At 46.7% G+C, this 17,191-nt stretch overlaps 1 protein-coding gene across 1 annotated transcript; it reads left to right on the top strand.

Moving 5' to 3' along the window:
- Positions 1–10,351: 10,351 nt before the first annotated feature.
- On the top strand, positions 10,352–12,131 carry LOC146182630 (uncharacterized). Its single transcript, XM_084608250.1, has 2 exons — positions 10,352–10,773; positions 11,393–12,131. The coding sequence occupies exons 1-2, from the start codon at positions 10,488–10,490 to the stop codon at positions 11,980–11,982; spliced, it is 876 nt and encodes a 291-aa protein (XP_084464376.1). The 5' UTR covers positions 10,352–10,487; the 3' UTR covers positions 11,983–12,131.
- The last annotated feature ends 5,060 nt before the right edge of the window (positions 12,132–17,191 follow it).

Here is a 17,191-nt window from a genome sequence, read left to right as displayed (position 1 = left end):
CGTTGCACCTGACACGGCTTTACGTATTTTCTCAGCAGCGCCCACTTCCTGGCCCGCCTAAATACGTGTGTTTCTCATCGGCGCTTTAGTGAACGTGAGAGTTCCTGATTTATTTATTTATTTATTTATTTATTTATTTATTTATTTATTTATTTATTTATTTATTTATTTATTTATTAGAGATACTATCAGTCCGGTCAGGACCAAGATGAGAGCGATACAGGGTACAGATTACAAAGGCGGAACACGACAAACTGATTGTGGTGTAGTAAGACAAGACCGTTTTACCTCTCTCAGAAATTGCTTCTATGGCCAATGAAAACATTAGCAGCAGTCCGGCAAGCTGCTGTGACAAAGTTGTAAAAGGAATGGCTTTCAGTTATCCGGATTCCTTTACGTGTAAATAGAAAACTACCTACATGGTCGTGTCCCCTCACACTCATCCGGTATCGAGGTCAGCTAGGTATCGGCCCCTCAAGTTCGTGGTACGCTCAGAAAGTAGAACACCTTAGCGAACGAGCCATCAGAGAGATTCATTTAACAATAGAACGCTCTCTTAGTTGTCGGTGGCTTATCTTACAACACATCACACTGTGTGTGTGTTTTTTTTTTCGATTGTATTGAACAGTTTGACAGTATTAGACTATTGTGTTGCGTGCCGCTACATAGGTATACAGAAAATGGCGATATATACCCGCGCAAAAAAAAAAAAAAAAAATTGCAGGGTTTAACGTACGACAGAAGCTAGTTTGACGAACGGTAGCTCCGTTTAGCATATGGTGAAGCTTGCACGGGTAGCCTGACGAATTTAGCACAAAGTATCGCTGAAAATTTTGCCGCAGCAGATGTAGCGGACACCAATCGCCTTACTTGGTTAGCCAAAAGTACGTTCATCTCAACCGAACGCCTCACAGTGGCTTCGACGACGCATTTCGTGCACGCTCAAGTCTGACTGATCGATCGCTGTTAAGACGAGTGCATCGACCTCGCTTATTGTTGTCGTTGCTGCTTCATAACCAATTGTGTAGCCCATCGTTTCATGTCCACGGGATCTACGGATTCTTACAGACGGTGGTAACGATCATATATGCTTTACTTCTGCATAGCGCGCACGGTCCCTGGTCTCTTCAGAGGCAGTTCTGTGTTGTGTTAAAGGCCCCCTGCAAGTGGCCGAAATTTTACCGTAGCTTTCCACTACGGAACACTTCACTCTTTCGGCGTTCACTCTCACATTTCCCCCTTCCCTCAAGTCTAACAGATACTGCGCCTTTCAGTTCCTATAAATCAATTACCAATTTACAAGAAAAACATGCAAACATGACTTTGACCTGGTTAACTGCTCTCCACCATCCCGTGGTGTCCATCCGAAAGACTAGGGCGCCTTGCTTTCCCGAAGCCTAACTTGAATAAAAATAAGAAAAAAGCGCGGGGATTGAAAAGGTGGCGTTACAGAGGGTATCGCTGCTTTCGCTCTAATACTAGGTTGAAGCCCCCCCCCCCCCCCCCCCCCCATGCTTAAACCCCACAATATATGTACGGAAGACCGGCAGTAATGCCACGTACTTTAGACGCCACCTAGCAGCTGTTCGACAGAGATCGAAGGCTGATGGTCAGGAGTCAAATGTCAAGGGTTATTCCGTATAGGTGAAGTGGTGGATACGCTATCTAAAGTCCAGCACGCTTAGACGTTCAAACTTTAGTTTTGGCGAAACGGACCAAGAAATTTTTTTATGGCTTACTGTCGCTTAGTCAGCAACAAACACGACCGTTGCAAGATAAATAAATATTTCGGCTGGCTGAGCCGAAGCAGTCATTGTTGGATTCACGCGAAATACAGTTGAAACTCGATTTAATGAAGTTGAGGCGATCCGTGCATTATTTCGTTAAATCAAGTGAACCATTTCTCGGTCCCATAATTTGGTACATTCGATTATAAGGTGCGGCGGCACCCAAAAAGCTACCACGGCGTCATACTTGTAAAACCATAATGCTCCCAAAATTAAATGCGGCTAGCAAAAATGATCGGCCCCGTTATCGCACAAGAAACAAAAAATGTTACTCATCAAGAAGAGTCCGACAGGGCTACAAATTTATTTTCCTGCAATCAAGTCTGTAATCTTTGCCTGTGCGCGCTTTGTAAGCGATTACTGCAGCGGTTTCTCGTAGGTCTGAGTGCTACGTATAGCACTGTAGGCCTAACAAGCTGAGCTTGAGAGAAGACTGTAATATCCGCAGAAGCACAATTGCGAACGAACCACACGAAGCACGCCGCAAAAAAGCACCGAACCGCAACATCGCCCCTAAGAATGCGACACGAGACATTTTTTTACCGCTGTCACCCGCCGCGAAGTTTGAAAAAAAAAAAACAAAAAACAAAAAGCGAGACGAAGGTGCCCCGCGCTGTTACTGTGGGCTCGCACTCAATAAATTTTGGGGAGCGGTCTCTACAAAACAGACCAAAAATTGCCCCCTTCCACCTGAAAAGAAGAAAAGACGGGAAGTGGCTCACCTCAGTACGGAGAACCGAATATCTCCAGGCCGTTTTATAACACTTTTTGCAATGCCTCTTGAAGTTTTCAGCTGCCTTTTTTCGCTGTCATGTCAACTAGTAAGTAACCTAAACTGCGCACGTGACGACAAGGTTAATAATAATTCACATTTGCTGCATTCTACCCGCAGGAGTGTCGTAAACGTCAAGTTATGATTGCGCGGTGAGAATAAGATTCTCATAAATGCTGCGCTGCTTAGTTGTACACGGACAAAAGAACTGGACAAACGCTGAGGTTGAGCGCTATCTACCAACTGACGTTCTGTTCCTTAAAATAGGAAACAAGGAAACCCAAGCACGCGACGTAATCTGAGGATCGTGAATACACATAAATCATAAGTGCACTGTAACAGCAAGCACAACTAAGGAATGAAACCATGAAAATGGAAATATGAAAACTAAACACCTTATCTAAGCCCGGAATGAAATCGCAATCAACCCCCCCCCCCCCCCCCTTCGCGCATCTAACAGACACGCGCGGGCGATCCTCATGCAAGTCTTTTGACTCTTCTCAAAATATCTATTTCCCTGCGGGAAAGGGCTACGGAAGGGCAGTTAACGTAATCGCCTTCTTTGCCAGACACCATCCGAAAGGCCTCAATTACCTCACGCTTTTTCTTTCCTGTTGCCCGCGCCAAAATAAGCGTGTTTTGAAAATATGGGCTGCACTCGTGTTTCAGGCAATGGTTCACCAAGTTTTCTGCACCCTGCAGGGAACGACATTTCCTCTTGTGTTCCAAAGGCCTTTCATTGAGGCATCGCCCAGTTTGCCCCACGTAGCACTTGCCGCAAGAGAGGGGAATTTCATAAACTACTCCCTTAGAGCATGGAACAAAAGGCGAAACATGCTTAACGCCGCACACACTTTCCTGATCTGCAGAGTCTTCCTGGTTAACGTTTTTGCAGATGCATTTAAGTTTGAAAGGAGCTGAAAAGACAACCTTCACATCAAAACTCTGCCCAGTTTTCTTCAGCCGGTGCGAAATGCCGTGAACATAAGGAAGGACCGCGAAAGGCTTGTTTCCATCACTTTGCTTCGGAGGCAAAAGCTCTTGGTGTAAACTTCAGTTAGTAGATTGCGCTTAACCCCAGCGTTTGTCCAGTTCCTTTGTCCGTGTTCAACTAAGCACCGCAGCATTTATGAGAAGATGTTCCAACTAGCCCAGTCCCAAGCACTTCTTGAAGATAAGGTCATGTTTTGATGCCCCATATTTTTCAGAGTACGCTGTTGCCACATGCAGGTGCCCTTATTCCCAGTAAACACGTACCAACGCGGTTAAATAAGTAGAATGCCCTGTTGGTTTATTTGAAAAGCGCTCATACCGTAAGGACAACAAAGTGTAAATGCAAAAGTTGTGGACAGGGCTTGCATTGTGTTCCCTTCGTCATTCGTCGACTGCCCTATTCGCTCTGTGTTCGTCCTTCAAGTGGTGTATATAGGTGGTCTGCTGTTATTACTGCGCACGTGGTCAAAAGATTAACCTCATGCAATATGGTTTCATTGCATGGTTGCTGGTAGTGTAGATTTTGTTGAGTTCCTTTGTTTTTCAAAGTTGCTTTGACTTTAACCTAAAATTCACGCTAAAAATTTCACTTTACTTTATTAGACCTGCTCCCTCTTGATGTCATACGTGCGATACAAAAGCCCTTCGGCTCCATTTTCGTGGAGCGCACCATGTTCCCGCAACAAGTTTTGTTAGTGCAAAGATAATGTTCGCACCACGTGGCTGCACACAGTACGCCAAGTACACTTGTCTGCGCATCGGTTCAAAGTTCATCTGCCTCAAGACTAAGCAAGCTTGTTAAAGACGTCCCTGCGCACGAAGCAGGCATCCCCATACATTACCAGGATACCACTAACAAGAGCCGACGCCGCAAGGCACCTTCGACTGCTCTGCCGAAACGTGACTAGACAATCATGGTCTACGCCTGGAGGCTGGAAATCCCGCTCGCACCACTTCGACCAATTACTTCAACTGCAGATACCATTCGGCCTCCCCCGATGTGATGCTGCAATGATATGTCGCCTGTGGCTAGGAGCTTACCCTCGAATGATGAGACATTTCAAAGGCTGTGCGCTATTCGCAGGCGAGCTGAAAGAAAAGCTTTGAGGGTAAAAAACCTTGAAGACATTCGTGCCTGCCGATGGGCACAACGTCACATTCCACGCTATCTAGATAAGATCAGTCGGCAAAGATGGCGTGACTTTTGTTCTACGCTGGATGTGCGCCAACCAGTAGCCAAATTTGACGGAGAGTTCGCGGTATGCGCACGCCCCTCCAACAGCTTCACCTTTTCACAGCACTATCTCTGCTTGAACAAAAATCCATAAAAGAAGTCTCAGATAAATACTGCATACTGCTGTCAGCGGGGGCAGGGCCTTCCGCACACTCCACAGATAGTCTGTCAGGCATCCCCCAGGCGGCAGTGCCCCCGATGGACCTACCTTTCACAATTAAGAAGCTATCCACAGCTATCGCGAAATTAAACAGACGGACGTCTCCGGGTCATGATGAAGTGACCGATGACGCAATCGCAAAGCTACATCACAATTCCCTTCTTCTAGTCCTGAAATATTACAATTATTCCAGGATGTCTGGTGAGATCCCCTCGGAATGGAAATTGGTGAAAATTGTGCCCGTGTTGAAACCTTCTAAACAGCCAACAATTACGCATACTTCCGATCCATCGTCCTGCTGAACTGCGTAGGTAAGTTTATGGAGCGAATGATCTGCGAATGCGTCACCTGGTTCCTCGACAGTCGAAATGAGTATCCTCAAGAAATGAACGGGTTTCGCCAAAATAGGTCTGTGACTGAATAATGTCATCACCCTAGTCTCTTCACTTGAAGAGTACCTTCACGCTGGGTACATCCTGACAGCAATTTTCCTTGACTTCAAGGCCGCTTTTGACTCCTTCAAGTGTTTCATCATGCATTTATTGCAGCCATGGCAATCTTCGGCCTCGGAGGAAAGCTTTACAACTGGATTGGACACTATTTACAAGAGCGGAAAGCTTTTATGAGCACTCCGAATGGTCCAACTCTCTTTCACGCAGTGAAGAGAGCAGTACCTCAGGGAGCTGTGCTTAGCCCTCTCGTGTTTAATACTGCCCTTATACTTATAACAAAAAACCTTCCGCGAGGAGTACGCATAACAATTTTTGCAGATGATATCTGCATCAGGAGTGCATCACATTCATGTTATTATACGCAGCAATCTTTTTAGGGAGCGTTACTGCAAATCTCAATGTATACTTGGCTGCCCGGGGTTTTCGCCTTTCAAGAGAAAAGAGTGTTGCTGTGGCTTTCACAAAAAAAAAAGAATGACTCGATACCCGTTCCTTCTGGGTGGACGGTCACTATCGCATGTACGATCGCAGCGATTCCTAGGTGTTGACAGCAATTTGTATTGGCCACCTCAGATTAATAAAAATTCCACGAGAGGCTCACTGCGCAGCATCGCAGGATTTCAGATTCATGGCGGGAATACGATGGGGCAGCAACTGCCGGTGGATGGTTCTGCTTGAAAAAGCCTACGTTGAAGGAGCGTTAGGCTACTATTTACCGGTGCTTCAAATATTATCTCGAACAAGCAAGAAGATTCCTGAAGCCGCGCGGAACAACTGCTTGCGGATATGCCTTGGACTCCCAAAGGGATCCTCTGCATAAGGAATGCCCAAGAAACTATGGGCACCCATCTCCGACATGTCCTCCAAGGGAAGAAGCACTTCTTACACCATGTCCACCTAACTCACTGCAACTCTGGCTTTGGTCAATCTGTAAAGTTTATCCTCTTCCCTACTATTATTCAGCCACGAAATCTACTACCTTTCCCCTTTCCCCTATGGACACTATCGTCTCTAAAGGTTAATACGTCTGTTCCTGGCATGGATGCGAAGAGCCGCCTGCAGCAGGCAGCACTTCTGCAAGCCGCTCTCGCCTACTTAGCCAAGGAGTATACGCAGAACACCCATATATTCACCGACGGTTCAAGTATTCAAGACACGTCTTCCTGTGGCCTTTACGTGCCCTCAACAAACCATGCCCTGTCTTACCGGCTGCAGCGGAAAACATCATCTACGACAGCTGAGCTACATAGCATTGTAGAAACTGTTTCCCATATCCTGCGCCTAACCCCCGGACGATGGGTTATCTTCACTGACTCCAACGCATTTCTGCGAATCCTGATAACTTGCTGAAGAAAACCAACCATCAGCCTGTTTCCCTTGACATCGGGAATCTACATCATTTGGCTATTGCTGCAGGCCACTGCATAACATTTCAGTGGATACCAGTTAACTGGGGCATTAAAGCCAAAGAAAAAGCAGATGAAGCGGCTCGTAAAGATTGCCAACTTCAGAGATACATGCGGACAAAATCTGATACATCCCAACTGGCTAAAAATTTTGCTTTCCGAAGCGAAGCATCGACCTTGGATCTTCCGACACATCACTACCGATTTCTTTACTCAGTTCACCCACATCTAAGATAAAGACTACCTCTGAAATTTCCTCGTCAACTAGAAACTCTTACCACCGACTTCGCCTGAACTGTGCATATACAAATGGCTTGTGATACCGTTTCGGTGAAATGAACAGGCCGCATTGTGACAGCTGCGGCTCGATTGAAACTGTGGAGCCCATCCTGATTGAGTGCCCTGCGTACTCTGAAGAGCGTGCGTACTATGAACATAGCATGCAGAAGCTCTCCCCAGTGCCTTTAACAATGGACATTGTTTTAGGTTACTTAGCCTGCCCTAGGCAACAGAGACTCGGAATGAACTTCTTATTCACGTATTTGAAAGAGATTGGACTTCTTGGCAAACTCTAAATTCCTCAGGCATTTTTCACACACATTTGTCGGATTATGCATTTCATCATTTCATTTTATACCATTACTCCACGATGCATCTTAGAACGCATTTAATGGCCGCATTTGATCTCCCCCTTCATTTGTTTATTATCCTCACCATTCTTTTCCAATTTTTCCCTCCCTAAATCCCCTTCCTACGCCAAGTAGCATGCCAGCGAAATTTAAACGCCGGCTAAATTCTCTGTTTTTCATTAAAGGGTCTCTCTCTCTCTTCCTCTCCCTGCCTCCAATCTCATCCGAATGGTAGACTTTCTAAATTGTGAGCAGTGCTATTGTGACGAAACGATTGCGCACGAACTTTGTCACTTCCCCATGTTTGACCGTGCCTTACTCGCTGCCACACTCCGCTGCTTGGACTCTCGCCCTCTTGCAGAAGATCCTGGCCTTTGGACGACACATTCATTAGAAAGGAAAGCAGGGAGGGCGCACCTTAAGTTTTTAAAGGACCCGGAGTTGAGTTCTACACTGAGTTCTAGACTAGAAGTGTCTGCTCTCTACCCCCTTATACTATAGATCGCTGGACATGTGTGTATCAGGCTTGTGTGATAGCCTGATGACGGAGCACATGTCATGCGCAGTGCGTGCGCCGCGCTATGGAAACCTATAAATACGATGGCCATCAATAAACATCGGCTCTTCTTGTTCTGGCCGCCATGCTGTCGAGTGCCTTCCTGACGATTTGATACATGGTGTCAGAAGTGGCCAGTTAGCCACGGTCGATGATGGACCTGCTGAAGCCCCTAGAACCCTTGCAGCTCTCGGGAAACCTGTCTCAGAACTGGAAGCGATTTAAGCAGTAACTGGAACGGTTTATCAAGGCGACCACGTCTAAAGAGGATCCTAGAACCGGTGCAGCAAAAGCAGCGCTCCTCTTAAGCGTTGCCGGAGATGACGCGCTTGACGTCTTCAACACGTTCAAGTTTGTGGCTGGGGAAGACAAAGAAGATTATGACACTCTGGTCACGAAGTTTGAGGCCTACTGTGATGAGGTAAGCAACGAAGGGCATGAGCGTTACGTATTTCGCTCGAGGAAGCAAGGGGATGGAGAGCCGTTTGAAAACTTTATCCGAGATCTCAAGAAACAGGCAACACAGTGCAACTTCGAAGGTCTGAACGATTCAATGATCAGAGATCAGATCGTCTTTGGGACGAACGATTCAAAGTTGCGTGAAAAATTGCTCCGTGAGAAGGGCCTAACATTGATAAAGGCTGAAGAAATGTGCCGAGTAGCGGAATCAGTGGCACGAAGAAATCAGATCTGGGAGAAGCCAGATAACAGTATTGACGCAGTCTCTCGGTATGTAGCGCCATGCCGTCACTGCATGGATCCACAAGAGAAGACTGCACTCGACAGAACTGCGTATCGCTGCAAGAAGTGCAACCGACGGCACGAACAATGGCAGTGTCCGGCATATGGGAAAAGATGCAACTCCTGCCGAAAGCTCCACCATTTTGCAATTTGTTGTCCGGCCAAGGCAGTCGTCAGCGAAGTCAGCGAACTTAACATGAACGATGAGTTCGACGTTCTTGACGTTGGCATCGCAAGCAGCGACAGTAAGGACTGGACTGTGAAAGCCCAAATCGCAGGTCGTGAAGCACTCTTCAAGCTCGACACCGGATCACAGGCAAGCATTATACCGCAAGCTACACATTGCCGAACTGAACCTTACGAGCTCTGTGCTGCGAGCCTACAGTGGAGGCGTCATCACAAACTTTGGAACAACCGTCCAAAAAGTGACAATTGGGAACGCCGCCACTACGGTGAAGTTTTACGATGTGAAAAATGGCCGTCAGGCCATACTTGAGCTTGAAGCAAGCGAAGCATTGGGTCTGGTGCGGCGGTCAATCGACACTATCAGCGCTACCGCTGAATATGGAGCACTTAAAGATTTTAAGCACGTCTTCGAAGGGTTAGGTTGCATGAAGCAACCCTACAGCATGGTACTGCAGCCAGCTGCTGTCCCGGTCGTCCAGCCAGCGCGGCGGGTGCCCCTGTCCTTGCGTCAACCCCTGCGTGACGAGCTTCAGAGAATGGAAGCGGCCGGCATCATCAAAAAGGAGGACGACCCTACCGACTGGGTAAGCCCTTTGGTCTTGGTCAAAAAGAAAGATGGCACACTTAGGGTGTGCATGGATCCCAGAAGGATTAATGAGTATATAAAACGGCAGTATTACCAGCTTCCCAGGCGAGAAGATATTGAAGCGGAATTGACAGGCGCCTGCTTCTTTAGCTGTCTAGACGCAAATTCTGGATTTCATCAGCTACCACTCGACAAGAGAACATCAAAAACATGCACATTTGCCACTCCTTTCGGTAGATATCGTTACTTGCGTCTACCGTTCGGCATCGCATCTGCGCCGGAAGTTTTTCACAAAATGCTCAGTCACATTCTTGTGTGGGGGGCTACACGGCAAGAGCATGACGAGTGGCTAGTGGAAGTGTTAAAAGCCGCCGAAAAGGCAGGACTGACATCCAATGCCGAAAAATGCAAGCTAGGTCTAACAGAGGTTCAATTTCTGGGTGACATCATTGGACAAACTGCAATATCCCCAAGTTCGAAGCTAGTGCGCAATTTGGTTCAAATGCCAACGCCAAAAAGCAGAGCCGATGTTCAGCGCATGTTAGGAGTAGTCAACTACTTTGAAAAATACGTGCCTCGCTTGTCTGACAGAACAGCGCTGCTACGAGCGCTTATCAAACCTAAAGTCGAGTTTGAATGGACCGAAAGTCACGAGAAAGAATGGAAAAGCGTCACGCAGGTACTCGCGACAGAGCCCGTATTAGCAATATTGGACCCTAAAAAGGAAACGAAAATAACATGCGATGCATCCAAAGATGGCGTTGGGGCGGCACTTCTGCAGTGTCACGGTGGTTCCTGGCGACAAGTGGCCTATGCATCCCGAGTGCTAACACTTCCTGGGCAACGTTACGCACAAATTGAGAAAGAAGCGCTCGGAATTTTGTTCGGCTGCGAGAAGTTTCACCAGTTTGTGTACGGACAGAGGGTTATTATTGAGACCGACCACAAACCACTTTTATCGATTTCTTCTAAAGGAATTTGTGACATGCCCCCACGATTACAGAGATTCTTTTTAAGACTTCTTAGGTACGACTATGTGCTGCAGTACGTTCCGGGGAAGCACCTCGTCCTGGCGGACATGCTGTCACGAGCGACTCCGGCAGGCGAAGTTGACAATGCGGGTGCTACGGAAGATGTAGAAGTTCACGCACTTCAGCTCCTGAACTGCATGGTCAAGGAAACAACACAACAGGAACTGGCGAAAGAAACGGCTAGGGATTGCCACTTGAACACTGTCGTCACCGACTTATCAACAGACAAAGAAATTCAAGGTGAACTGAAGCCTTTTTCATCTAAACTGTCCGTTATCAGCGGAATACTCTTCAAGGGTACGAAAGCCGTCATACCGAAGAGCATGCGACGGGAAATGCTAAAAAGAATTCATGCTGGTCACCTTGGTTTGAAGAAATGCAAAGAAAGAGCCAGACGTCTCGTTTTTTTGGCCGGGCCTCAACAGTGACATCACTGAGCTGATTCAAAACTGTTCAACGTGCAGAAAGTTTGCGTGCAAACAAGCCAAAGAGCCCTTGCTCATGCGCTTGGTGCCACAGTATGCATGGTACAGGGTCGGAGCGGACATCTTTTGTTTTGGGGGACATTCTTATATTGCCGTATATGACTGTTTCAAACTTCCCAGATGTCGAGAAACTTCCAGACACAAGTGCAAAAAGCGTTGTTGCGGCTCTCAGCGCTATTTTTGCTCGATATGGCGCTCTTGTGGAACTCTACACGGATATGGACCCCAGTTCTCAAGCCAAGAGTTCGCGGTCTTCTCCAAGCAGTTCGACTTCGCACACGTCACGTCCAGTCCCTACTACCCGCAGTCTAACGGTCTCGCAGAAAAAGGTGTCCAAGTTGTGAAGCGCATAATGAAAAAAAAAAAAAAAACAGATGATGCAGGAGACGACTTCTGGCTAGGCCTTCTAGCCTACCGCTCAACACCACTGGCCGATGGTCAATCCCCTGGTGAACTTCTTCAAGGGAGGCGCCTTCGATCTAATATTCCAGATTTCGGCAAAATCACGGCCACTGATGTGGTGAAGCATCGTCAGACATGCGAAGGGCGGCCGTTGCCACAACTTGCTAAAGGTGACGTGGTGCGACTAAGAGATACGACTTGGTCACAGAAAGGGAAGATTGTTGGACAAGCTGCTCCGAGGTCATACCACGTCATGACTGAAGATTGTCGTGTTCTTCGACGAAACAGGAGACAACTGCTTCACACTGGCGAGAAGTATGCTGAAACAAGTGACGACGACACCGACAGCATTGGTAGCGTAACACCACAGCTTTCCAGCACTGACACTGCTACAACACAGAAGCCCTCTTCCAGCCCACTTCCAGCCCATGGTGCCACGCTCTCAGCAGCAGTCACCCTTCCAGATCCAACCAGGACGACCACCACTCTCAGAAGGTCGACTCGCACCATACGACCACCACAGCGCCTTTATTATGATGCTGCTTTTAATCAATTAACATGAACATTTGCTTTGATCTTGTGTTAACCATGGAAGGATGTATCAGGCTTGTGTGATAGCCTGATGACGGAGCACATGTCATGCGCAGTGCGTGCGCCGCGCTATGGAAACCTATAAATACGATGGCCATCAATAAACATCGGCTCTTCTTGTTCTGGCCGCCATGGTGTCGAGTGCCTTCCTGACGATCTGATACAATGTGACAGACTCCTTTCCTTGGCGCTCTTTCATTTTTCTCCCTTTGTTTCCCTCCCCACGTATACGGTAGCCTACTGGGCATCACCTAGTTAACCTCCCTGCCTTTCTATCCTACTATTCCTTCTTTCTTTCCTTCTTTCTTTTTTTCTCTCTATATCTCTTTCTTTCTCTCAGTGGGCTAGAATGCTTGGCGGTGCCGCAATGGTTTTTTTTTTTTCTAAGCTCCGTATACTTTCTTCCCGAAGTGTGCAAATATGGTTTAGTAATCTCGTGAAATATAAAACAACGATACACTGATGCTTCCCATGCAACAAGCCACCGATACGATTAGCAGGCGCTTAGCTTCATTCTGCAGATCTGTTAATACTTTGCCTATTGCAAGCATATAATTAAATACCGCACTTCCTTCCCATTAGGAGCACGTCATAACTATGTGATAGGTGATTTGAGAAATGGATTTAACTGTCAAACGGCCCTCCGCATGGTCAGTCGTCTGCTCCACTTAGCAGCAGTGACAAATGAGCTTCTCCTTTGAATTACGCTCGCGTTGCCGAAGTGCGTGGTACTCTGGCCGGCAGTTGATAGGTCGCAATGCACGTGATTCACAACGCGCGAGCGCGTACACCTGAAAGAAAGCGCGCGACAGCACTGCGGCGAAAGCAGCGCAAGCGGAGCGATCGGCGTTCCAGTCTGTACTTTGCTACCATAGATGGCAATGCGCATCAGGAGGAGGACAAACACGCTGCTACAGTAACACATCGTAACGCAAAGAAGCCACTTCGGAATGAGGTCCTGAAAAGGCTGTGGGCGGAAGAGACCGATGAAGAACGGGCTTTACGTTTGGAGAAACGCAATATGTGTTTAATCCAATATTGGCAATGAGCGTAGCCGTGTACGTGAACGTTTTGCTTCCCTTCAGGTTAACCAAAGTTAAACCACCAGCTAATCTTGAACCTGGACCTGCAGCCTGAGCCCAAACCTGCACACGAAGCTTGACAAAAGCGCAGGGGAGCATAATATGAAACTAGCACTCGTTAGATAAATCCATTGCGATACTAAGAGAAATACAACATCAACTATATTACACTCGTTTCGTACAGACAGGAGACAAAAAATTCAGTCGCATTTTACCCATCTTTGTAATCCCTCATTTTGTTAACATGAGGGATTACAATGCAAGCGTTTGGTCATTTCAGTGAACGAAAGAAAAAAGGCATACCCTAGGCACGGAGTGCTCTCACTTTGAATAGAAGAAATGCAGAACGCCTCGTGGCGTATCATGCTGCGACTTACGCCGTCCTATTTAAAGGCCTTCGAAAAAAAGTTGTCACGTGACCAGCTGTTATTTCAAATCAATTGCCAAGTGCCTACAAGCAGCTTCATCGTAGAGAGCACGGCCTAGAAAAGCGCGTTTTGTTATCTCGGACGCGACTCGAGACTTTAAAGTGACGCCGCAGTTACGAGGAAGCTTTCTTTATTGCGCCAGGCGTCGGTTTTGGCTGAGAAAATATCACTTTACGTAAACGCTAGTTTGATGGAAAGAACGCAGCTAGCAGTTTTTCGAGATCTACAACTTCTGCATTGGCACTTTTTCTCTCGAGCCAATATTTAAACGTAAATAAATTAGTTCTTATTTAATAATTGACTTTATTGAACGACAAAATAGTGCGGATTACCTATGCGACTCTGAACCTTTCTGACTTTGTCTGCTAGGGCTATCTGAGTTTTTTAAAACCTTGGTCCAAGTTAGCTGGGACATCTCGTATATATGTTTCTGTTTTGGGAGGAAGGAGGCGCAAGTGATGAAACTTCGCCCCTTCGCCGGTGCCAATAAGAATCACCCAGAGAAACGCTCAGTGCAGACCACGCTTTATTCGGCGGTGTTATTGCTGTCTTCAATAACAGCGCTTTTTTATTACTTTATGATCAGCGTTAAAGAACGCGAGCCTGTCGTTTTATTCTCACAGTCCCTGACAGCATGTTCATGACCAATATTTGATGCCGTCCCCTTTACTCGTTAGAATTCTACGCCTGCCCAACGTAGATAGAATTTTACTTCGTCCTCAACCAGGCCAGAGAGCCAAGCGTCGGCCGCTCAGACCTTTCGGCGATCAGGTGACGGTTGTGCATGCCACCAGTGCAAATGAGAAAAGCTAAGTATTTACGGATATTTCGGCCGGTCTGTCTACTGTTGGTGCAAGAAATGGTGCGACAAAATGAACCTCCGGACGGTGGGCATATGTCGTGTCTCCCAGGTTTAACATTTTAGTGAGACAAATGAAAACACAGAACCAAAAAAAAATACAACACAATCAAACGAAACAACTTTGGCGTGCACCAGTCGGAAAGGATTATAAGGGCTAGCGCCGACGCGATCTGTACAAAAGTCCAGGTGAAATACGGCAGGCCGGGGGCCTACACAATTGTGCGAGGGGAGCTTCAATCGCGATGGTTTGGACACACAGAGTTTTTTCACTTTCTTGTATCGCGCATGGACGAATGGTGTGGGGGGGGGGGGGGGGGGGAGTGAATGGGGCTGCTACCTAGGTGCCCACTTCAATTACTCACTGGATTAGTGCTTTCAGAGCCACTGGGATAAAAGGAACAGAGCGAGAGAGAATAAACTTTATTTATATAAAGTAACTACGCGGGTGGTTCACCCAGGTCCGAGAAACCATTGGCGAATACGACCCTCCAGGCCTGACCGATCAGCAGGGAACAGAAACAATTCGGGCTACAGCAAGCTATAAGAATATATGACCAGCGAATAGTTACCGCTCGAAGGACAGTAGACAGAAATGGAGGTGACCTGAAAAACTGAAAAAGTCCCGCAGGTGCAGAGAATACGTTATTCACCCTTTCTTTATGAAAGCGGGAGGGGGGGGGGGGGGGGGGGGCTCAAACATCCACGACTGCATTGTTTTCCGGTCGGATCCATTCGGAGACTTAAAGTGAACAAGAGAAGAGTAAGTCTAGAAAACGGGCAGAATATGTTCAGGGTCTTTCTGTCCTGTCAGCTACGCAAAGTAATTCAAGCAAGCTTCAGTGACATCGAAGGTATTGGTGACCAAAAGCGACACTCTTCCTCCTCTTCGCCGCAGTTCTATGTACGCCACAGCGTAAGAAAAAAAAAAAAGAAGGTCGCTCAAACTTCGTCTTTCGGGTAGATGCTATAGCGCCTTTAATATCGTATTTTAGTTCCGGAATTGTTTGTATATTTTTATGTTATAATTGGTTCACAGGAAAGGAAAGGCGCAGTACCTGTCACACTTGTTCTGTGGACACTTGAACCGCGCCTTAAGGGAAGGGAAGGGAGGAAAATGGGAGTGAAGATGGAAAGAAAGAGGAGATGTAGTGGAGGGCTGCGATGTAATTTCGACCACCTGGGGACCTTTAATGTGCATTGGCATCGCACCGTGCACATGGACGCCTCTCCGTATCGCCTCCATCGAAACGCAGCCGCCGGCGGTCGGGATCGAACCCGGGAACTCCGACAAAGTAGTCGGGCGTCTTACCACTGCACCACCGCGGCAGGGCATATTTTATGTTAAAGTTGATTTCTTTTTTTTTTGAGGGGGGGGGGGGGAGGAAGGCGGAGTATCTGTCAATAATCGGTGGACGCTTACAACGAACGGCATACAATTTTAGCAATTTCAGGAACATATGTCGTTGGTTGGAATCTCTGTAGCAAACCAGCTTCTAGCTTGGTAGCAGAGGGATGAACGACTGCGTCACAATTACGAGACATATTCACGTGGACATATTTTTCCAGTAGGTTTCCTCGCGTTCTCTTTTTTCGCGATATTTCAACTTTTATTATTTTTATATTCCAGACCGCACAAATAGCTTTTAAATTTGTTCTGAACACCTACGAAAATGATCGCTACGAATATGTTGCATTATAATGCTATTATAAGTGTCTTTCCAAGGTCTCTTTCAAAGTATCATTGAAGCTTTCGGCAACGATCGTATGAGCCGTACAAGAAATTCTGATACCGCTTTTATAGGGCTAACCGCTGCAGCGTGGAATCATAAGCGACATATAACCCCTCCGCAATTCTGACGCATTAATAATGCACATCGCTGAATTCAATAGTCGCTTATCCATGACCAAACCTTCAAGCCTGCTCTGAACACCTAGAGCTCCTGAACCTCAGCCACATGGGAAACGTATAGCGTGTTGTCTTTTGACCCCTCGCGTCGTTTTTTCTTCGTTTTTTGTATCGTTGGATTATGGAACCTAGCGTGCGTGCGATGCCGGCATGTGTATGAAACCAATTTCCCGGAGCACAAGTTCTCGCAAATATTTGTTACAAAGAGTACTCGCTTCCACTAAACAGGACATGACAAATTTCTGTTCCTTATTGTGAAGCATGAAAAACGAAGACGTACTACGATGGCCATTTCTGCGGCTACCGAAATTCCTTGCTCTCATGTGGCAGCGGTGTAGGATTTTCAGAGTATACACATCTCTTCAATTTGGCGGAAGCCGCTGCGCATATGATACGTGTCCCGGACGCTGGCGAAGGCTTGCGTGATGTCCGCCTTGGCCCTGGCTTCCCCTTCCTTTTGCCTTCTGCAGCAGACGTCATTTCTTTGCACTGCTGTAGCCCGAAATCAACGGAATACTGTTAACTAATCAAATGGTTAACTAAATTATTTATTTAACGTCTTAACTATCTCATTAACTGTTTAAGAATCGTGAATACCTTATTTAGCAAATGGAATAACCAGAAGTGGGCATAGAAAAGTCCTAACAGGGAGACTAAAAATAAAATTGACTTCATACTGTGTTCTGTGTGTGTGTTGTGTTGTGTTGGGTTTTATGGCCATCATGCGCCAAACTCAGAGTAAAGCAGTTCTTGTTAAAAATAACTCAGAGTTTGTTTATTAGCTTTACTTCTTTTAAAAAATAAAAAAATAAAAGAACTTTCGACAATGGCATTCTCTCCAAGCAAAGAACACCACCATTGTGCAGTATGTAGAGGTAATAGGGAAAGTACCATGCAGTGAC

The sequence above is a fragment of the Amblyomma maculatum genome, chromosome 7 (genome assembly GCF_055883805.1).
Source record: "Amblyomma maculatum isolate TAMU_Amacu chromosome 7, ASM5588380v1, whole genome shotgun sequence".
Lineage (NCBI taxonomy): Eukaryota > Metazoa > Arthropoda > Arachnida > Ixodida > Ixodidae > Amblyomma > Amblyomma maculatum.
This window is presented reverse-complemented; position numbering and strand designations above follow the sequence as displayed.